General features: G+C 44.7%; 1 protein-coding gene and 1 pseudogene across 1 annotated transcript in view; both read left to right on the top strand.

Moving 5' to 3' along the window:
* The window catches only part of G3bp1 (G3BP stress granule assembly factor 1), a 30863-nt gene extending 19239 nt beyond the window's left edge, over positions 1-11624 (top strand). Inside the window, exons 5-12 of the mRNA XM_021177947.2 lie at positions 2733-2823; positions 4236-4329; positions 6066-6264; positions 6957-7058; positions 8740-8851; positions 9004-9132; positions 9642-9751; positions 10559-11624. Of these exons, the coding sequence (XP_021033606.1) occupies positions 2733-2823; positions 4236-4329; positions 6066-6264; positions 6957-7058; positions 8740-8851; positions 9004-9132; positions 9642-9751; positions 10559-10768 (1047 nt within the window). The 3' untranslated portion in view covers positions 10769-11624. The remainder of the gene's footprint in view (positions 1-2732; positions 2824-4235; positions 4330-6065; positions 6265-6956; positions 7059-8739; positions 8852-9003; positions 9133-9641; positions 9752-10558) is intronic.
* Positions 8087-8199, top strand: LOC115032666 (small nucleolar RNA SNORA32; annotated as a pseudogene).
* Positions 11625-22618: the final 10994 nt, after the last annotated feature.

Here is a 22618-nt window from a genome sequence, read left to right as displayed (position 1 = left end):
TCCCTGTCATTGTAGTCCCTCCCTCCTCTGGTTTGCTTGGCATCGGCAGTTCTGAAGATCAGTCCTGTGTTATTGTCCACGCGTCATATACCTTCCTCACTCATCCTTAGTGACCATGGTACTAGAAGTGTCTCTGGTTCCCCTAGGTGATATGTTCAGGTCTTGCCATTGTAAAGTCACATAGTTGTTGTATCTGGTTTATAAATTGTGACTAATCTTGGGATCCTGTATAAACGTGCTGCTCTTTATCAGTTTTGCATACTGTAATTCTTTTTCATTTGAGGTTCTTGGCTGAATGGTGACAGATGGGAATGTCTGATACTATCCACCACTCTTGTGTTCATTTATTGGCATTATCTTATAAGGATCCCCTTATCCTACCATTTCTAGTATATTTAATGAGTTATGATTCATTAATAATTGTTTAACATATCCTCATTTACTGGGTCTAGTTAGTGGGAACCCTTCATGCTGGCTGTTTTGGTGTGGGCATGGCATGCATGGTTTATGTCCTTGTGTTGACCCTGGCCCTGCTCAAGCCCCATTAGCTGATTGTTCCATTCATGATGCTTCTCTGTAGTTGGGTTTCTGAAGGTACCACAGGTGGATGATGAGGAGCGGCATCTGCTGTGCCTTCTTCAGAGAGAAGGTCAAGGAAGCTGCTGTATAGATATGGAATCAGCTCATACGGGCTTCATCTGAAAAATCCTATTTAGGATAGTATTTTGTCCTTTTTTTTTTTTTTTTCTTTTCTCCAGAGCTGAGGACTGAACCCAGTGCCTTGAGCTTGCTAGGCAAGTGCTCTACCACTGAGCTAAATCCCCAAGCCCTAAGGATAGTAAAATACCCCTGTCTTTAAAACAAACAAACAAACAAACAAAACCAACCAACAAACAAACAAAAAACCATTTGGATGTTTCTGTTTTGACATAGAATTGCATTATGTAGCTCAGATTGTCCTGGACATCACAGTGATGTCCTGTGTCAGTCAGCTTCATTAGTGCTGGAATTGCAAATATTCTAGCCTCACCATTGAGGGCGTAGGCAGGATTTAGAGTAAGATTCCAGCTTTAAAAAATATATGTATATGTATATTTTTGTTTTATGTGTATGGGTGTTTTGTCTGCATGCATGTAGTGCCCTCCGAGTCTACAAGAGGGCAGTGGATTCCTTGGAACTGGAGGTACAGATGGTAGTGAGTCGCTATGTGGGTGTTGGAATTGAGCCTGTCCCCGGCAAAAACAGCCAGTGCTCTTAAACCACTAGGCCATCTTTCCAGCCCGGTAATTCCACCTTTTGAGAAGCTGAGTTAGGAAGTTTGCAAGCTTTAGGCTAGCCCACAGTAAACCAAGAGATATCTTGAAGAAGGAGGAGGAAGAAGAATGAAGGAGAAGAAAGACTTGATGACAAGATGGAGGAGGAGGAGAAGACAACTTGATGACGTCTTCATATGTAGAGGATTTTATAGCCTATATTGTTAATTACAGACTCAGTTTCCTTCTGTCTTTCAAGGGAAACATTTATCTCCCTTAAGAAAATGTATTATTGTGTAATCCACCTCAGTACACAGAGCACTATGGTATGTTTTGATATTTCACTTTTTTTTTTTTGTTTGTTTGTTTGTTTGTTTTTGAGACAGGGTTTCTCTGTCTGGCTGTCCTGGAACTCACTTTGTAGATCAGGCTGGCCTCGAACTCAGAAATCTGCCTGCCTCTGCCTCCTAAGTGCTGGGATTAAAGGCATGCGCCACCACACCCAGCTCAATATTTCACTTTTTATGGTTGAGGGAACAGCTTTAGAAATTATGAACAGCCACTAAATAAGATGGTTGGACTTTGGTTCATGTGTGTCTAAATTCACAAGAGAAATCTTTGAGTTATATCATCATGAGGATTTGGATTAATATTCTTACATAAGAGTTATGACATTTTAAATACTACTGCTGTTGAAACTACTGTGCCTCTAAATGGTTGAAATGTTCTGTCTTTGGCATCAAAAACTTTTCCTTCCTTCTCTTCCCTTTTCTCACTCTCTTTTTCTTTCTGTGGGTGACTGTCTGGTGGTAAGGATGGATATTTTAACAATGTCTACGAGGTTCTTTACAACTGTGTACAATCAGGATTTCAAACAGTTGGTGATATCACAGATGATATTGGCTGTCATGAATGCTCTTGGCACTTAGCAGTCTGATCTTCTCAGTGGTTAGTAGAAGCCAACTCCTGCTGTGAAACAGAAATGTTTCTAGACTTTGCCGGATGTCTGCTGGGGGCAAAATCTCTCATAGCTGAGAACCACTGGTATAGTGATTTTTTTTTTTTTTTTTTAAAGATTTATTTATTTATTATATGTAAGTACACTGTAGCTGTCTTCAGACACTCCAGAAGAGGGCGCCAGATCTCGTTGTGGATGGTTGTGAGCCACCATGTGGTTGCTGGGATTTGAACTCTGGACCTTTGGAAGAGCAGTCGGGTGCTCTTACCCACTGAGCCATCTCACCAGCCCCTGATTTTTGTTTTTTAAAGGAAGAAAGGGTTTGCTTTGGTTCACATTTTGTTTTGTTTTGTTTTGTTTTGTTTTGTTTTGTTTTTGTTTTTGAGGGTACAGTCCTTTATGGCAGACAGTGGGAAATGAGGAGGCTGGCTACATTGCATCAGAAGCTGGAAACAGATGAATGCTCACAGCTCAGTTTTTTATAAGTCTTAATAACTGAAAATTTGTTGCTGACATTGCAGGGCTCTGTTGCCAACAAATTCTATGTTCATAATGACATCTTCAGATACCAAGACGAGGTCTTCGGTGGCTTTGTCACAGAGCCTCAAGAGGGTAAGTGTGAATCTGTTGTCATGGTTACTTGTGTGGCATCAGGCTGACTTAAGAGGTTTCTTGTTACACTGTATTTTATGTATTACCAGTGTGAGGGGTCTACAGGGATTTTATTGCTGGGAAGAGACACCATGACCAAGGCAAGTCTTACAAAGGCAAACATTTATGGGGGACTGGCTTAGTTTCAGAAGTTCATTCCATTCTCATCATGGCAGAAAGTGTGCAGTATGTAGACAGTCATGATGCTGAAGAGCCCAGAGTTCAGCATCTAGCATCAGAAGGCATCCTGGAAGAGGCTGATTCTACACTGGGTAGAGAGCTTGAGCATCGGAGACCTCAGAGCCTGTCTATACAGTGACATTGTTTCTTCAGCAAGGTCATGTCTATTTCAATTAGGCCACACTTTCTAATAGTGCCACTCACTCCCTATGGCTAAGCATTGAAACTGTGGAGGCTACACTTCTTCAAACCACCACACCTAGTTAATGTGAATGGTTAGTTACTCTTGGGTCAGAAGCAAGCCAGTTAGCATGGCTCAGTGCAGAATACCATGCAGAAGGCCTGATAGACCTGTGTTGCACTGAGTGGTGGTGAAAGTATGCCATCTTTTTAGGGAGCCCCGGTCTTGTAGAATGGGCAGTAGAAGTACCTGCCTTTGGCTCTGCAGGGAATGCTGTTCTAAAGCTTTTTGCTGTTGAAAGTGTAGAAGGTGCCTAGAAGAAAGGGCAGACCAGGGTGCAGCATCAGACCTGAGGGGGAATATAGTCTCTGTGTGTCCTGAGCTCTAAATATATAGATCTGTTAGGTTCAGTCCTTCTTCTGTAGGCTGGCTTCACCCTCCCTGCACCCATTGTTTGTCTCTGGGGTATAGACCCAGGGGAGACCATCCTACCATCCTGATGAGAACCATGTGACCACAGCATGGTAGCAAGGACTGATTCTCATTGTTCTCTAGCCTCAGTTTACTTGGGGGCATGTGTGCCTTCCAGGTGGACCTTTGTAATAAACGGGGGTTCTGCACTCTTCACTCCTTCTGTATACTTGGTTTATTCAGCCAAGGCAAAAGTAAAGCTGCTGAACCCAGGGCAGAATGACCTCCCATCCCCACCTTGGATTCAGAGCAATTCTGAAGCCTGTGGCAGGCATTTCAGTTTCTCTGTTGCTGTGATAAATAAATAAACTTTGGAAAGAATTTTTTTTTTTCTCACAGTTTTAGGGGGAATAAAGTATCTTGGGGAGGCATGATGACTGGAAAGATTTAAAGAGCCTTTTTTTTTTTTAAGATTCAGTGTTCTTAATTAAAATGCTTAAATTTTTCCCTTAAAGCCTGCCATGGCTTTACCAGATTGCCGTGCTTTCAAGTTTGTGACTATAAAATAATTGTAGTTATTTTACATCTCTTCCTTTTTTAGAATCCGAGGAAGAGGTAGAAGAACCTGAAGAAAGACAGCAGACACCAGAGGTGGTGCCTGATGATTCTGGAACTTTCTATGATCAGACTGTCAGGTAAGGAAACTTCTCTTCACTTGCCCAGGCTTGCAATAAGAACGTGGATTAGTTGGAGACAGACGTGTCTTCTAGGGGTTAATTTCAGGAGGTGAGCAGAGTCTGGATGTCGGATCAGTGGAGAGAGATTGGCAAGTATGTGCCAGCTCATGGGTTTGACCCTCAGCATTGTGTAAGTCATATGTGGAGACATGCCTGTAATTCCAGTGTTCCAGAGGCTGAGGCAAGGGGATTGCTGTGAGTTTGAACATTGCCTGCATGGGCTCAGCAACAAAACTATGGTAATTTTTTGGGAAAATATTTTAATTGTGTTATTTCTTAATAACTAGCAATATGCAACTTTTACTTATTTTATAGGAGATACTATGGAAACTGTTGAATGTGTATGGTTTAGGTTGCTAATTGTTTTGAAGACAGGTGCTCACCATGTAGCTGAGGCTAAGCCTAGAACATTGAGTGTTCAAGATGCTGGGATTATAGGCACGCACACATATATCAGAAGAGTTCATTTAACTAGAGTAATAAAATGTCGAAGCCATACGCTGAGTAATAATGAATTTCATAGCCCAGCCCTGCAGCTCAGAGGAACCTGAGTTAGGTTCCTGGAACCCCGTGTTAGAAAGAGAGAATTGACCTTCAGGATCTTTTCTCACCGCCTCGTGTGTGCTGTGAATTTAAGACTGTCCTGAGGGCTGGAGAGACTGCTCAGCTGTGATAAGGGCACTGGCTGCTTTTGCAGAAGACTTGAGTTTAGTTCCCACCACTCACATGGTAGCTTAGTCCTTGCTTTAACTCGAGTTGCAGGAATCATGTTTTTAGTGCACCTGTATACACTTAAAAACATGTATACACTTAAGAACATGTAGACATATAAAAATACTATTTTTAAGAGGACAGTTTTGGCCTACACTACAAAACCCTTATTTAAAATTTTCTCATGACCTCAAATAATGAGTGTGATGTTGTCTTAGTTTTTTATGTTCCTGATAGGCCACTGTGCCATGATTGTTCCATATGTCAGTGCTCAGTGTTCAATGCTCCCGGTCAAGTGTTTATCAAGGTGTGGTCACACCTGTTCATGCTAGGCTGAGAGTGAAGATGTGTTTTACCGAACTTACTGAGGTCAGGTATCAGGAGGGAGCGCAAGGCCAGGGACAGCGTTCCTTGGCAGCTGGTATTCGGGAATATAACCACTGTTCTTGCTCATAACTGATGTCTTCTCTCCCAGTTAGCAATCCTGGTGCATGGATTTTGTTAAAGATTGATTTATCTATGTGTTATATGTATGTGGGTGTTCTGTGTGCATGTGCTTCTGCACATCAGAAAAGGGCTTGGATCACATGGGCAGTTAGGGCCTCAGAAAGAAAGATCTTAGCCACTAAGCCACTTCTCCAGTCCCCTGGTGTATTTCTATGGGGCCTGTTTTGTGTGGTTAAAGCCACAGATGATAACATTTACTATATTTTGAGACTGGCTTGCCTTACTTGGCTTGCTGGGCCTGTGCTAGGCCTCAGAGAGTTTGATCTTTCGCTAGCCCATTCAGTACAAGGGTTTGGTGATACATATATTAATAAGCTAATTAACATTAACTGAAAACCACTTGATTCTGTTTGGGTCATTATATTTATCAGAATGTAGCTATCAAGCTCTTGTCCTGAGACTCTCTGGAGTCATTAGATGGCTCAGAGTGTCTGGGTGAGTCCCAGAGACAGGTCAGATTTTCCATTCCATGACAGCAATGACTTGGAGGAGCATTTAGAGGAGCCTGTAGTGGAGCCAGAACCGGAGCCAGAGCCAGAGCCGGAGCCGGAACCTGTGTCTGACATTCAAGAGGACAAGCCTGAGGCTGCATTGGAAGAAGCTGCTCCCGACGATGTGCAGAAGAGCACTTCCCCGGCCCCGGCTGACGTGGCCCCGGCACAGGAGGACTTGAGGGTATGGGTTGTGGCTTAGCACTGTATTGCTGTCTTATTACCTGTTTGTTGTTGCTATGCTAAAGGTCAGCTCCAGGTTGTGGGTGGGAGTGTATGTGTCAGGCATGCCCCAGGCTGGCCTCAAACTCCAGACACAGCTGAGGCTGATTCTCTGGCTCCTATTTCCTATTTGTTGGGATTATAGTTCTGTGTTGCCTTGCCTGATTCATAAGGCACTCAGGACTAAGCCCTGGAGTTTGTGCAAAAAAGCTGTTGCTAATTGAGCCACATATTTACTCTCTGCTAGTTTATTTATTTGAGACATGGTTTCTCTGTGTAGCTTTGGCTGTTCTGGAACTTGCTCTGTAGGCCAGCCTGGCCTCGAACTCAGAAATCCACCTACCTCTGCCTTTCAAGTGCTGGGCTTAAAGGCAGCCCCCCCCCCCCCCCCGCTAGTTTATTTTTAATTTTTTTCTTCTTTATAATTACTTAGTTGACTTTTAAGATGCTCTAACTATTTAGCCCAGGCTGGCTTATCTTAGTCCCCTAAGTACTTGGATTATGGGGGTGTGATGATAGGCAGGGCTGCTTCTAAGGCAGTTTGTGAGGTGGCAGATGCTTGTAGACTCCTGCCTGTGAGTGATGTAGAGATGATGCGGAGCAGAAGTTAATGGCTCTGTGTGGCTCTGACATGCATGTCCTGTTCTTCTCTAGACGTTTTCTTGGGCATCTGTGACGAGTAAGAACCTTCCTCCCAGTGGGGCTGTTCCAGTGACGGGGACACCACCTCATGTGGTCAAAGTGCCAGCGTCACAGGTAAGGGTCTGAATCTAGGACTTTGGGCAGATTTAACTACGCTGTGGACGTGAGGGAGCCTGGTCCACAGGGGGCGGATGGGAGGTGTTTCCCTGGGCTGTGTTGGTTCATTGAGGACTGCAGTGTGGTGAACTGCACAGTAGTTAGAGTAGCACCTGACAGGAAGCAGGGTCTTTTTGATGTGAGTGTGTGCATGCAGGTAGAAGCCAGAGGCCAACTTCTGACATTTTTCCTTGGGAGCTGTGTACTTTGGTTTTGGTTTGTTTTTTGTTTTTTTTTTTTTTTTTTTTTTTTGAGACAAGGTCTCTGTTGACCTGGAGCTCTCAGATTAGGGGAGGTTGGCTGGCCTGTAAAACTTGGCGCTGCCTAGTAGTCTCACGTCCTTGGAGCCAGAATTTCTGTTTTTCTAGGTTCACAGTTTTGTTTAAGAAAATTGACAAGATGTGGGAGAGACAGCTCGGCTGTTAGAAGGAGCATTTACTGCCCTTGCAGAGGACTGGGTTCAATTTCCCAGTGTCATATGATGGCTTATGACTGTCTGAAACTCCAGTCCTAGGGACCCCATGTCCTCTTCTGCCTTCAGACGATGCATGAGTTTGAGTGAACAGAGACTCATGGGTCACATACTTTTTAAACATTTACTCTTTGATTGTATGGTTATGAATATTTGCCTGCAAGTTTGTTTGCATCGTGTCTCTCTGCTATCCTTGGAGGCCAGAATAGGGCACTGCAGTTATAGTTGTAAGAAACGAGGTGGGTTCTGGGACTTGAACTTGGATCCTCAGGAAGACCTTACCAGTGCTCCTACCCTACACACATTTATTTTAAGTTATATATGTATATTAAGTTATGAATATATAAGATATGTATATAGATATATACACAGATAAACATATATATGCATATACACACACATATATATGTATATATATATATGTATTTTTTTTTTAAGTTAAAGTGTGCAGGGAGCATGGTTGGATTAATGGCTCAATGGTTAAGATCTTTCCTGTTCTAGTCATTTTTTATAATGGTCATTACCAAGGCTTTTAGAATGCAGTTTCTCATTTGCTGTGGACATGACCATAAAAAGAAATTTCCATGAGGTTCTTCATATGCTGTTGGGAACCTGTTGGGAACATGGTGATGGGTGGATGGCTGGCTGACTGATGGACATTTGAGAAAGGTAACCTGGATGGACAGCAAAGGAATCAAATCCCTCAAATAATTTATTTGATTTAATTTTTAAAAATAAATAATTATATACAGTAAAAAGAAAAAAAAAGATCTTTCCTGTTCTTGAAAGAGGATCTGGGTTTAATTGTCAGCACCGACATGGTGGCTTACAACCATCTATAACTCTAGTTCCAGCGGATCCAATGCCGCCTTCTGGCTTCCTCTGTCAAAACATACAGATGCATGCAAGCAAAACACTTGGACAGACATGTTGGAAAAAAAGGGAAACGAAAAGCCAATGACAGAGCTGGGGAGGTGGCTCAGGGCATCAAAGGCACCTGAACTGGACACGAGGGACCCATTTGTGTGTGTGTGTGTGTGTGTGTGTGTGTGTGTGTGGTATTCCCCCCCCCCCCCCCCCAACACACACACACATCGAAATGTAAAAAGAAAAGATCAGATAAACTGCTTTGGCTTCTCACAAAGGTTGTTCTGTAACCCCTTTTAGCCCCGTCCAGAATCTAAACCTGACTCTCAGATCCCACCACAAAGGCCTCAGAGAGATCAGAGAGTTCGAGAGCAGCGAATCAATATCCCTCCTCAGAGAGGACCCCGACCAAGTAAGAGCTCTGGTGACTTCTAGCTTGGGGTGGTTTTGATATAAGAACTTTGAGATAAGACAAGACCTGGCTGGGGCAATGGAACAACTTGGTTTTGGGCAGAGGGAAACTTGTTTGTGAAGAGTCCCTGAGAGTCTGTTTTGTCTCTTCAGTCCGTGAGGCTGGTGAACCAGGAGATGTGGAACCTCGAAGGATGGTGAGGCACCCTGACAGTCACCAACTCTTCATTGGGAACCTGCCACATGAGGTTGACAAGTCGGAACTGAAGGATTTTTTCCAAAGTAGGTGCTGCTTCTCAGTGTGGCCATGAGTTCTTAGGCAGTGCCACCTAGTGGAGGTACAGGTGTAGTGTCAGGTCTTAGTGGTCTGTTTAGTCCTGGGCACAGTGAGTTTGGGCTGAGTGTTCACTCAGTCATAACTTGTACTTCCCTTGATTGTGACATCAAGTGGAAAATTCCACCTTGACCTCAGTGTCATGAGTTGTACGCATGCTATATTGTTTTATAAAATTCCTTTACAGTGGTATACAAGGAACACGTGAGACACAATGCCTTGTCCACTTGGATCATTTTATTTTGAAGCTCTGATATTCAAAAACCCCACAGCTTTAAGAATTTATGATCTCAGTTTTAAGTATTCATCTAAGGAGCTTATTATTGAATTTTGCATTTTAATGTGACATTTTAGCAATCAACTGCATTTAAGTTCCTAGTTCATCTCTGTCTGATCTGAACTGCATGTGGGTAAGCCGGCTGTCTGCAGAGAAGTTATGAGTGGTTTGCTCTTGCAGATTTTGGCAATGTGGTGGAGCTGCGCATCAACAGTGGTGGGAAGTTACCCAATTTCGGTTTTGTTGTGTTTGATGATTCTGAACCTGTTCAGAAGGTTCTTAATAATAGGGTAAGCAAATTTTCATTGTGTGTGTGTGTGTTATGTGTGTGTGCGTGTGCCAGGTGTGTGTGCGTGTGCCAGGTGTGTGCAGTGCCTTAGGGATGAGAAGAGTGGGATACATGCCCTGGACATGGAGTTACCTATTGTGATAACTCCCAAGGCTTCTGGCTGTTCAGGCCCACCTCCCAGAAGTTGTGAAGTTGTGCTTGCTGGAGACGATGGCTCAGGTGCCTCTGCCCTCTTTCCATCTCACTGTGCTGCACTCCCTCAGTCTGTGTGTGTGTGTGTGTGTGTGTGTGTGTGTGTGTGTGTGAGGAGGGGGGAGGCTGGGGTTTCAGCACTGGCTTGCTGAGTGTTGCTGTGTGTAGTGAGTGTACTCACTAGTATAGTTGAGTGTCATTTTTCAGCTAGGAGGCCATGCCTTCCTTTCTCACCCCTAAATTACAGGACTCTATGAATTTTGTTTAAGTCAGTTTCGTGGTGTTTTTACTTGAGGTACCAGTATTTTGCCTAAGTATGTGAGAAGGTTTTATTCTCAACGCTGTGGAGGCATCTGTATCATGGTGTTTCCTGGAGTTTGCTTTGGTTATTAGTCCAGTGATACTCATGCTTCAGGGCTGTTTACATCGGCACTTTCCTGCTTCTTGCATGGTTCACCACATCTGCATGCACCAGTCACACAGATGTTTTCTGAGCTCAGTACTTTGTGCGAACTAGTTGGTAGAAAGCTGCTTGCTCAGTAGGGTGACTTTGCTCACTTTTGATAGTCACGGTCAGGGCTGATCTGAGTGTCTGCTTTCCTTGGTCCTCACACAGCCCATCATGTTCCGAGGCGCGGTCCGCCTGAATGTGGAAGAGAAGAAGACGCGAGCTGCCAGAGAAGGCGACCGCAGGGATAACCGCCTTCGGGGACCTGGAGGCCCCCGTGGTGGGCCGAGTGGTGGGATGAGAGGCCCTCCCCGTGGAGGCATGGTGCAGAAACCAGGCTTTGGCGTGGGCAGGGGGATTACAACTCCAAGGCAGTGAATTGCTTGGCTCAGATCTCCACACAGCACACAGCCCCGGCTCCTGCAGAATGGTGAATTCCTTCAACCAGCGTTTGGTGTCTCGGAATAGTCTATTATAAACTGCTTGAGTTTGTACAATTTTCATTTCGCTTGTGTTCATGGTGTGTGCTCCCAACCCCCTTTCCTCCCCTGACCCCTTAGTCCTTCATTCCCAGTTTTCCGGAATGATACTTTAGGAGGAATAGCTTGTAAAGAAGAGGAAAGACCGACCTTCCTGCTCACGCTGCGCATACAGACTGGACTTTCACGGCCATTCCCCAGAGGAGCGTGTCTCGGCTTCGCTGACAGCGAATGCTTCACTTGTTGGGAGACACAGGATTTGATAAACATTTTGGAAGCAGGAAAAATCAAGTCACGACTCCTTTCTGGTGTGGAAAAATTGCCTTTTGGCAGGCAACTGGCGCTGGGTCCCTGCTGGTGTGGCTAACTGAATAAAAGGTGGTTGCAGACCTTGGTTCTTTTGACATGTGATTACCAAACAACTCTAAGCCTCCATTTTTACCATTGGATTTTAAATTGTGAAATGTAGCCTGTCAATGTCTAGAACACAGCTAAGGACTTTTGTTGACCTGTTAGAAATTTTTTTTTTGAGGTAGAGTTTTTCATGTTTTATTTGTATTTGTAAAAAAAAGAAAAAGAAAAAAAAAGAAAAAAGAAAAAAGGACAAAAAATTCCCACAAGAAAACAAACCCCCAAATCTGATAACAAAAACCAAGCAAAACTGTGCCTTCTATTTATCTTTGATTCCGGTCGGTCCTGGCAATTGTTTAAAGAAAAGTAATAAAGATTCTAGATTTGTTTTCAGATTCAGAGTATGTGGGGGAACTGTAGAATTTTTTTGATCACGTGTATGTGTCGTGTTAACATTGTTCTGCCTTATCCTAAAATCACGCCCCAGACTGGGATGCTGTTGAGGAAGGTGCTTCTGTGAGGCCGGTGACCTCAGTGGCTCTGTGCGCCACGCTCTGCTCTGCTGTCTGTCAGGGTTCCTGCTGGGCCAGAAGAGAAATTTGGTTGAATATTGGACTTGGCTAACGTGCTCTAGGGTCTGCATTTTTTTCTTTAAATCATAGCCATATGGTAAATTTTCTATTTTGTTACGGTTCTCTTTTACTGATGGACAACGCAGTGGGTGTTTCTTGGAAAAGGCCAATTTTTATTAAAATATTTCTGGAAGAAAACTTCATCTGGCAATGTAGACTGCTAAAACTCACTTCCCAGTGTTGTGTGTTGAGTGCTGTGTGTGACATGGGTGAAGGTTTTGTCCACACAAGCCTCTGTGGACAAATCACTATTAGTCTGTAGACAACCAGAGTGTCTGTGTGTGTGTGTCTGTGTGTCTTCATACATGGGTGTACCACAGCATGCTTGTGGAAGTCAGGACAATTTGGGAGCCAGGCCTTATATTCCACTGTTTGAAACGGGCCCATAAGCCACAAGCTTCTATGGGCTCCTGTTTTTGCCTCTCATCTTGCTGTAAGGGCACAGGGATTTCAGGCATGTGCCGCCATGTCTGGCTTTCCTGTGGCTTCTGGCCATTAGTCAGGTCTTCATACTTGCCCGTAGTGCTTTAGCCTCAGCCATCTCCCTAGCTCTCTGACTTTAGAACTGTCACAAGCATGTTATATAGTTTTGTTGTTAGAAAGGGTAGTTGGGATGAAAACGGTGTGAGGTTGTCAGGTTTGGTCTCAGTACCTTACAGATCTGAATATTGGCAGCATCTGCTTATGAACGGAGGTAGCCAAGTCACATGACTGCTTTGCGGTCCGTTTAAACCACTTGTTTCAGGCATCGATAATGCAGACAGACGTGTGCAGTATGTACTTCTGTAGTAAAGCTTATGGTGACAAGAGAGACAACTGAGCCAGGCTTGGTGGCTCATGACAATAATCCCAGCACTCAGGAGGCAAAAGCTTGTGTGTGGTTCTGTGGGCTAACCTGGTCTGTGAAGCAAGTTCCAGTCCCACCAAGGTTGCATAGTGTGATTGTCAAAACCTCACATTACTTCTGAGAAAAGTCCAAGTGGTGCCCAATGGCAAAGGCCTGTATAGTCTCAGATGCTAGAGGCCTCAGTCACAGGAAGAACTTTCAAGTTCTAGGCTAGTCTGGCCCATAAAATATTCTCTGAAAGTCTCAGTAACTCGGGTAGGTCTAAAAATGGTTTTCACAACTGACTACTAAGTTGTGCATTTAGAAAGGAAGCTCTTCTTAGGAGTATTAACCTGATGAGGTGATTAATACTTGCAGTGCAAGGTGAGGGGGTGTCATGGGAGCATGGCAACGACCCACATTCTCTAGAGACCAAGGGTAACAATGATCTGAGAAATAGATAGGAAAGGCCCATTCTCTTCTACCTCAAATAAATGTGTAGCAGTACAGCTCTGTGTGTGTGTGTGTGTGCATGCGCGGGTGTGCATGTATAGGGATGTAGCAGTATTGCTTGTGACTGGTTAGGGAATTGCTTCAGCCCTGCTTCCCAGCAGCGAGCAGCACTGGGGTGGGAGTGTGCTTTGGAAGGGCACAGGCCTGAATTGGCAGCACATTTTGCACTGCTGGAAATCTGGATGTCAGTGACACCATGTGAAACCTAAACCCCAGAGCTTAAGAGGCGCTCGTGGTCGCACAAGAAAGCACAGGCTTTTTCAGAAGTGCCTGGCCCTCAACCTTCTCATGTCAAATTAAGATTTGATTTGTAGGGAAGACTCAGTAGATGGTTGTTAATGAGCTTAAGACCTAGGACCTGTGATGGGTATTTTAGCCAAGTGAGTCTTCGTGTTTTATGTGTACGTGTTTGGGTGAATGTTGGCCATGTGTGTAGGTGCCTGAGGATGCCTGTGGCCCCTTGGAGCTGGAATTACAGGTGAGTGAGCCCTCCTACATAGGTGCTGGGAATCGAACTTATGTCCTGGAAGAGCAGCAAGATACCCTTAGTCTCTGTTGTCAGACCCGTTGGAAGTAAGTAAATCCTAACCAAAACTTTGCTTTGCTTTCACTGGGAGGTGGCATTCCTGGCAGCTCAGCTGCTGCGTTGGAGCAGTGGGGATTGGAGAGTTGAAATAAGGGCCTGTGGCGCATGCTTAATCCTGGTGCTCAGGACACCAAGGTGAGAGGCCTGTGAATCCAAAACCAGCCTCAATTGCAAAGCCTGGCTCAAGAACAATACAGCAAAACAAGTGAACCCACTTAGGTTTTATGTCTGCCTTGAATGATGGCCCAGTAATAAGGGGAAGAGATGGTGAGAAGCAGTTGAGCAATCAGGGCTTCCAGGAGCAGGCAGGGCCTCGGGCAGTACCTACAGTATTGAGCCAGGAGCCCATTTCCTGTCCAGTGCCTAGGGTGGAATTGCCACCCAGAAGACCCAGGTGGCATTCAGAACATAGCAGCACTCCTGCTTAGTGAGCTTATTTGCCCTCTACAGAGCTCCCCCCCCCAACTCCCCCCCAGGGGATGCATTTACTGATGAGCTATGGGGAAGGGAACAGGTGGTTCTGTATGTGTGCAGGAGCTGTCCACCATGTTTTTTTTTGCTTGATTTTGATTTTTGATTTGTTTTTTTTTTTTTGAGACGTCTCACTGTGTATTCCTAACTGTTCTGGAACTTGCTACGTAGCTTACGTAGCTCTTTTTAACTCACAGAGATTTGCCTTCCTCTGCCTGCCAAATGCTGGTATTTAAGGTGTGTGCCACCACACCAGGCTCTACCTTTTTTTTTTTTTTTTTTTTTTTTTTTTTTTTTTTTTTTAAATAAGGCTTCTCACCTGTTACTCTGATTACGCTGTGATTAAGTCAGTGAGCTCCAGAAACCCACCCATCTGCCTCCGTGTTACACCATGTGTGTCCTACAGACTGAATTCGGGTCCTCCCTTTACAGAACAGTTTCTCCAGAGACAAGGTTTCTGCGTGTCCTGGAACTTGCTCTGTAGACAAGGCTGGCCTCACTCTCAGAGGCCCACCTGTCTCTGCCTGGTGGGATTAAAGGCATGCACCAACACCGCTTGGCTGCTAATGTGATGTTTTAATACCTAAAACTGCCACTTTCTCTGAGGTCCTTTGGCATTCTGTATTCTGTACGTTGGTGTTTTTGCCCCAGGGGCAGTGTTTTGGGTGGAAACATGCCCTGTTGCCAGGCTATGTATGTGCCATGTATGTATTAAGAACTCACTGTTCCTTTTCATTTGACTCACACTTGTGGAATGACCAGTCCCCATGATACTCCCGGGTGTTCTGAGACCATAGCTTCACGTGCCTTCTCCTTGCACATGTGCCTGTGTGCCCCACCTCTCTCTCATGCTGGGTTTTGTCAAGACCTGTTCCTGTTGAGCACTGTAAGTGAACAGATTCACCCCTTTCATTTTGTTTGTCCGTTTGTAGCTCTGTCCTATTCCTGTCATAAGCAGGGTCTTCCTAGAGGACTCTGCCTCTCTCATGGTTCAGCCTGGAGTTGGAATTACCACCGGGTTAGGTTGTGACTTCTTAAGGAACTGAGAAATGACAGTTTGAAGTCCCCATGATGGTTGAGTCAGTGACTGGGGATAGCCGTCCATCGTGTGACGTTTCAGTACAGGAAGTTCTTGGGAGGTTGGGGGTTGAGAGGTGGGGCATGTGTGAGGAGGAAGACCCTGGTCTAAGACTCTTCTTCCTGCTTGTCCCTAGTCCATTTTAGGCATTATCCTCACAGAACAACTGATTTCTCACAAGCTCAATATTCAAGCTTCACCATGCTAGAAGAGAGTGGTCTGTTTCCTCCCTCCCTGCATCCAGGGTTCAGTTAAATCCCATCATACTACCTCAACAGATTTCCCCCTTCACTCCTCCCACCTCCAGGATCTTGCTGGTCTTTGCTTCATCTTTAGATTAATATTTTGGAAACAACTCTGGCCTTGTATCTCCCACACTGTTTTCTCTCACCAGTCCCATAGACTGTAAGCCCCCTGTGGCAGGTTCTATGAATGAGTCAGTCGCCTGTGTTAACCTACAATGGTACCTACCAATAAATATTCATGGCTGAACAAATGAATTCTCTTTTTTCCATGTGAAGTTCTTCAAGTGAAGTGCTTCTCACGTTGCACATAGATTTTTCTCGGGGGGTACCTGAAAGATTTCAGAAGTTCTCACGAGATTGGCGACGTCTAACAATTAGGAGTTAACCACAGAAAATTTCAGAAAAACTTTAATTTTTTCCATTAGAATTGGCATGGATATGTGTCTATGGATGGCTCAATAAATATATTTCTATATACAGCACAGAAATTTTACATTCCATCTTCAAACTGCAGAAATAGATTTTTTTTTACAAGCCAAAACCAAAACAAAGCAAAAATAACAAAACAAACCCTGTCATAACTTTAATGACTTCATGCAAAAAAAAGAAGGGGCCAGAGGGAATTGCTTCTTCAAGGTTGAATGTCCAATGAGAGGTAAAAATATTACTTTAAGGAAGCGGTTGCTTAGCACGCTGCTTACGGTGGGAGCCAGACAGATCCTTAACTGCAGCTTTAAGGCCATACCTAGTTTATACATATATACAAAGAAGTTTCCATAGAAAACACACACTCACATTCTCTTCTGGGAAAGGATGAGGAACTTCCGTGAGAGTTATTTGGACCCAAATTTCCAGGTCAATTAGTTAGAGCTGCTCTCCTGCCCCCTCGCTACTCTTCAGTCTGCTTTGTCTATGTGGCTTGTGGAAACCTCTCCCATCATGGGTGATCATGCCCTTTACAGCTCAGCCTGCAGTGCCTAGCCTAGCACAGCTCTTGTATGCTTTGGACTTAGTGTAGGTAGGTATTTTACCTCTAATGGACCCCACACCCACACTGGCCCTGTGATCGGAAGGATGGCATGATGCCTTTCTGTTCTAGGGTTGCAATGTCTGGGGAGTCAGCGTTGACTCTTGTAAAGGGCTGACTTTTCTTCCTTGAGTATTGTGACACATTTCAGTTGGAACCTAGCTTTTTGGGGGAGGGAAAAAGGAAATGTAAAGTTACCCAAAGATTCATCTGGAGTTTATTCTGTCTAAAATCCCAAGCCAGGGAACTTTTAAGACAGGTTAGCTCTGTGCAAATACCTAGATGGATGAACTAGTGACAGACAACAAAGGGCATATGTCCTTTGGAGGTGACTCCCAGGTCCACACTAGCCTATCTCAAGTTAGTGAATGCAACTGTAGTCCAGATGAGGAGCGGGAACTGACCAAGTCTGAGATGAACAAGGCAAACCCAGCATTGCTCTTGACCAACCAGGCATATTGAAAGCCAGTCTGATCTGGTTTGGAAGCCCCATGTCTTGTTTGAAGAGTCACTTCATTTTTATTAATGCTATCCTCTTTGAATAGCACAGTCAAGTACTTGCATGGACCCCAACAGGGCTATAATGACGTTTATCCTGACAACCACAAGAGGGCCTCAAAGTATTTTGTTTTGACCACTTGGTTTTTGAGACAGGATCCCACTATTCAGCTCAGGCTAGTCTGGAATTTACTATGTAGCTTGGGCTTAGATCTTTCTGCCTCAGCCTCCATGTGCTGGGGTCACAGGCATGCACCACACAACTGGCTATCCTGGTCACTTTGGGATTCACTCTGTCTATTCCAAGCCTATGGCAACTGAAGACAAATATTCTGTCCAGTTATTCAAATTTTCTTTGAGGGCACTGAGGTCTCTGCTGTGCCAATCTTTTATAAGCAGAACTCTGTTTACTTAGAAGAGGACATGACCCTTACCCCTTTGTTGTTGTGAGTATGCGTGTCAGCATGTACTAGGCATTTTATGTGGGTTCAGTAGGAGAAGAAAGCAATGAGCCACCTCGGGTCCAGCTCATTTGTCTCATTTTAACTTATTAGTGGTGATATTATTATCATAGCTCCAGCATTGAATGATGAAATCATGAGGACATGAGATTGGATGGGTCTGAAATGCTGTGCAATTTATCTCATCCAACACTCCCCCTTCATCGATGCTCTTCTGGCTAAACTGGCGTGCTGAGGGCACGGTGTCTTTTAACATGAGGTAGAGATGCATCTAACATGGAGAACATTAACGTGTCTAGCAGCTTTTGTGAGGCCCTCCTTCCCTGATGCATTTTCAAGCTAAGACTTGGTTGGGAACAATCTTTTATGAAGGGAGATACTATGAACCACTCTGCCAAAATACTGCTCCTCTAAATTTGTCACAGGAAGGAAGGCAAGTTCCAGAGGGGCGGGGGGTGGGGTGGGGTGGAATCTGCCTTTGGCGTGCACATGTGCACCTGTGTGATGTGGCAGCATCTGGCTCCTGTCTGTGTCTTTTCCTCCATGTTATTTTTTTCTTCTTCTGATTTTGTGGCTGGAATAAATTGTCTCTAGGTTGGGAAGTGGTTTTGCTAAGAATGAAGAAAACATCCTAGACTTTTTTTTCCTCCAGGTCTGCCTTTCAGTTAGATCAACAACAAGGTGATGTCTGGAAACAAATTTGGCTATAGAAACACCTTCATTATACTGCTAGGGATATGGTTCGGTGGTAGCCTTGCATGCCAAGGGTCACAGTTTTAATCTCCAGCATCACAGGGGGAAAACAGAAAGAAGCCCAGGTCTTCACTGTATGCATCATACACTCCATCCGCTAACTGCTCCAGGAAGAGCTTTCCCAGTCATGGTTCATGTCCTGCCCTTTGCAGAATCACAACTTTCAGGGCTCAGTCAGTAAGTGCTTGCTGCAGAAGCCTGGGATTCCCAGACCTGTGTAAAAGCTGGCTACAGCTACCTCTCACCTCTATGCACACACATGCACACACATACATACATCACACACACTTACATCTCACACACCACAACACATGTAAAGAAGCCCGAATCCCATGCTCTTAAGCTCTCGGCACTTCATGGGATGAATCGATGCCCTTTAAGATGTGAGTTGCCAAGCTTTATAGGCGTCTAAGATGAAGGAAAAGTGGGTTCTCCCATGAGAAGTACAGAAGATGCTGAGCAGACTGGGGACATTGGAAGTCAGAGAGGAGATGGAAGCGTCTTACTCTCTTCTGCCAAACTTCTAGTGAGACCTGATCTGCGGCGTGTCCTATAAGTGGTTCCGGTAACCACAGACCACCTCTCCTAACCTGTCTTCCACATGTTATCCTTCACCTGTGAGAACAAGCAACGCTTACAGGAGCCCCTTCACTTTATCTCCAGATCTCAGCTCTTGCTCAGTCTGCCTGATACTGCCCTGTCCAGTCTATCAGAATGTCACTTGTGCCTTATGTGACTGCTCAGCTTGGGTTTCCGACACACCACAGCTTACTTCTTTCCCTCACTGTGGCATCCTCCATCTCCCATGCTAGGAACCACTTCAGAGCTTCAGTCACTGTCTCCTACGTTGTTTTATTTGGATGCTCAGCTTTCATAGTATACCACTTCCAGGCTTAGCATAGCACATGCAGGGGAGGTTAAAAGAGAGTCATAGGGAAATTGGGAATACTTTCTGCTTATAATGTCATATGTAGCTATAATTTAGTCTTGGCTGTGGCGTACGATAATATTAGAGAATTCTCTGGCCCACTAAGGCCAAGTTGCTTTGGCCAGACCGAAACGTTCAAAGGCAAGTATGTATTTTTCCTTTGGAGGCCCACTGAGCCAGGCTTGGTCTTCACTAGAATGAAACTGCCCTTCCTACACAGAAGGGGTAGTCTGGGGGCTCTCAGGACAGAAGCTAACATGTTCCTATGTCTATGGTTTGTGGGCCTGTTTTGTCAACACCCTGGCTTTGGGGTGCAGCTGAAGGGCCACAGCTGAGGCTGCATCTGTTTAGTTTTGGGGGTTTTTGCTTTGTGGTAAGGGGGAGCAGACTGTCTAGATGCCTTCTTTTGTAATCCCTTTCCCTCTTCCTTTTCTAAATCTGGGGTGAAGAGTTACTGGACATCCCTTCTTTACTGGACCATTGGTCAGTATTTCAATCCCAGTCAGCTCTTATCGGAAGACTTTTTCTTCCCCTCTCAAACACCTGCTTGGGACAAGAAGCGGAGTAGCTGGGAATAAACCATTTAACTGCTTAACCGGTGGTTGAGACCATCAGATAGTAAACGGTTGACAAGAACCTAGTCTTCAGCATTTGAGCTCAGTGCTGTGCCCAGACCCCCCTGAGTTGTCCCTGAGATGCTCTCAGCACCATTGCTGCCTAGTGTCACTGCATCTCCGCCTGAATTATTCACAGCCGCACCACGTCTCACCCTGCTCAATTTCAAATTCAGCCCTTAGAGAAGACGATGCTTATCTCTGACTCTGGCGCCTTTCGTTGTTCTTCCTCCTGAGTGGCTGTAAAAGGAAGTCTAGACGTTGAAAAGCCTCAGGAAAGGTAGTTTCGTCCTAACCCTTCACTCCAGTCAAAGGTTTCTGCCACAAGGATTCCCCCGATCTTCAGGATCACAAGTAAGGAATCCTCTACATCTGTAGCCTCTAAACGCCGCAATTCCGAGATTCTTACTAGACCTCCAACACACTTCTCGTTGCCTCCAGACTTCAGAAGCCCCACGGTGACCTCTTCTCAGCCCCCGTCCCCTTTGTATCAAGCTGTATTAGTAGATTATTAACCTGAAGATGGGTTAGTGGATGTATATTGCTTAGGACTAAACGTTGTATATTCAGAGTCAAGAAAGGGTGAACATCAGCTTTGGATCAAGATCTTTGTTCTCTTGAAAAAGATGGAGCTCACCAGCATTTGAGAGGTAGCCTGGATGTTGAACATTCGCATACTGGGGTGTACTTAGACAAAAAGATCTGCGCTTTTGAATTGCAGGTAACAGATTCATTTTAGCGCATTATCTCATCTATATTCTGCTTTCAATAGCAAAAACATTATTTTATTTCCTCAAATTTATGCTCATCAACAATTTGAGAAATTAGGGTTCCTGCAAGGTCACAGAAGGTGAAATAATTTGCTGAATGTTAAAAAAAAAAAAAACACCACACACACACACACCCCTGAGGCTAGAGTGCTCAGTGGTTAAGAGCACTGGCTGCTCTTCCAGAGAACTCAGGTTCAATTCCCAGCAACCACCTGGTGACTCACAACTGTCTGCAACTCCAGTTCCAAAGGATCAGACACCCTCACACAGACATGCATACGGGCAAAACACCAATGCACATGAAATAAAAATAAATAAATTATTAAAAAAAAACCTCCATATACATGGAAGAGGTAAATGGACAGCAGCCAGTCTCAAACCTCAGTTCCCCGTTTTCCATGGGACCAGGCCTGGATACTCTCTGCACTATTTTTGGCTCCCATGACTTTTCATTGTATGCTTTGGGCTCTTCATGTTCAGTGCATGTTAAAGGAACTCTGGCTTTGGTGTTCCACTGCTTAGGAAAAGTATGGATGGATTTAGAGAGCTTCCCTAGGGTGGAGGGTGGGACCCCTTCTCTTTCTCTGCCCTGTAAGTACCCAGCCTCCTACACTAGACTCCCCCTTCACAGGCTTTTCTCCTTACTCAAAGCCTACCCTGTTGTCAGTCATGCATCCTGTTGTCTGTCTTTCTTTTCACTAACCCTGCACCAGGCAAGCACTCTTCCAATCGAGGTCCCCATCCCCCACCCCCTTTGGGGATTTTGACCTACTTAAGGGTGTTCTCTCTGTCACTGGGATGCCAGAGTTCGGCAAACCAAACTCTTGCCTGGATGGATGTTTTTCTTGTACAGACAAGAGTTCTCATAGTTGAGCCATTAAAGCAAGGGACACACATTCCTCTCTTGTCATAGACTCTTGTTACTGATTTCATAGAAGAGGAGGAAAATAAGAAGGCGCTTGCTTCAAACTTCTAAAGTAGGAAAACAGAATCCATATTCTATTTAAAGCATGTGCTTCTTGATTGCTTGGGTGGACGCATTTTGGTCTGGTTGATTCAATGGGTAGAAATGGGTTCACCCACTCACAGACTTATCGGCCGCTTATCAATCCCGAGAAAGCCAAGCATCACCTGCCTGGGCGGAGTTAATGGTGGGGAGTGGGTAGAAAGGCTGAAGATGTTTCTGAAATAGTTATCGATAGCTTCCAGTGTGGTGTTCATTGCTCTGGCCTGCGTTTACATCCTGGCTGGGAAATGTCTGTGACTCTCAGAGCCCTGAAGAGGATACATCCTGCTTGTCAGCTTCTCCAGAGGATGCAGTTACTATGAGGGTTGTGATTACCCACTTTGGGTTCAGCATGCCGCAACTAAGTAAGTAATCTAATTTGCACAGGGGACAATTATCAGTGGCAGTATCGTCTTAACTGGAATGCCATCCGGCCCTGTGATCTAACATCATGGTGCCTCGCAAGACACCACTTCTTTTTCTGATGCTTGTCAAGATGCACATGTTGGAGGAAATGAACCAACTCTCGTGTTTACTTGTCTCCCAGGAATGAAAAAACACTGTGGGAAATATTGGTGCACATCGGAAGGGGTTACTTCACTATTTATTGATAGTTTAAAAAAGGAAATAGTTGGACTGAAGTGATTAACTTTTCTCTCTCTCTCCTACACACACACACACACACACACACACAGAAATATACACACACAGATACACACACACACAGATATATACACACATAGATACACACACACAGATACACACACAGATACACACACACACAGATACGCACACAGATATACATACACACAGATACACACACACATAGACACACACACACAGACACACAGACACACACACACACACACACACACACACACACACACACACTCCACTGGAGCCTTTGCCAAGAAGGGATTTGCAGGTGCTAGGAAATTCCAGCAGAGGGCAGAATGGAGCCCTTTCTCTCTGAAACCAGTGGGATCCTGC

The sequence above is a fragment of the Mus caroli genome, unplaced genomic scaffold, assembly GCF_978045245.1.
Source record: "Mus caroli unplaced genomic scaffold, Mus_caroli_1 scaffold_13, whole genome shotgun sequence".
Lineage (NCBI taxonomy): Eukaryota > Metazoa > Chordata > Mammalia > Rodentia > Muridae > Mus > Mus caroli.
The sequence above is the reverse complement of the archived record's forward strand: the minus strand, read 5'-3'. Positions and strand labels throughout refer to the sequence as shown.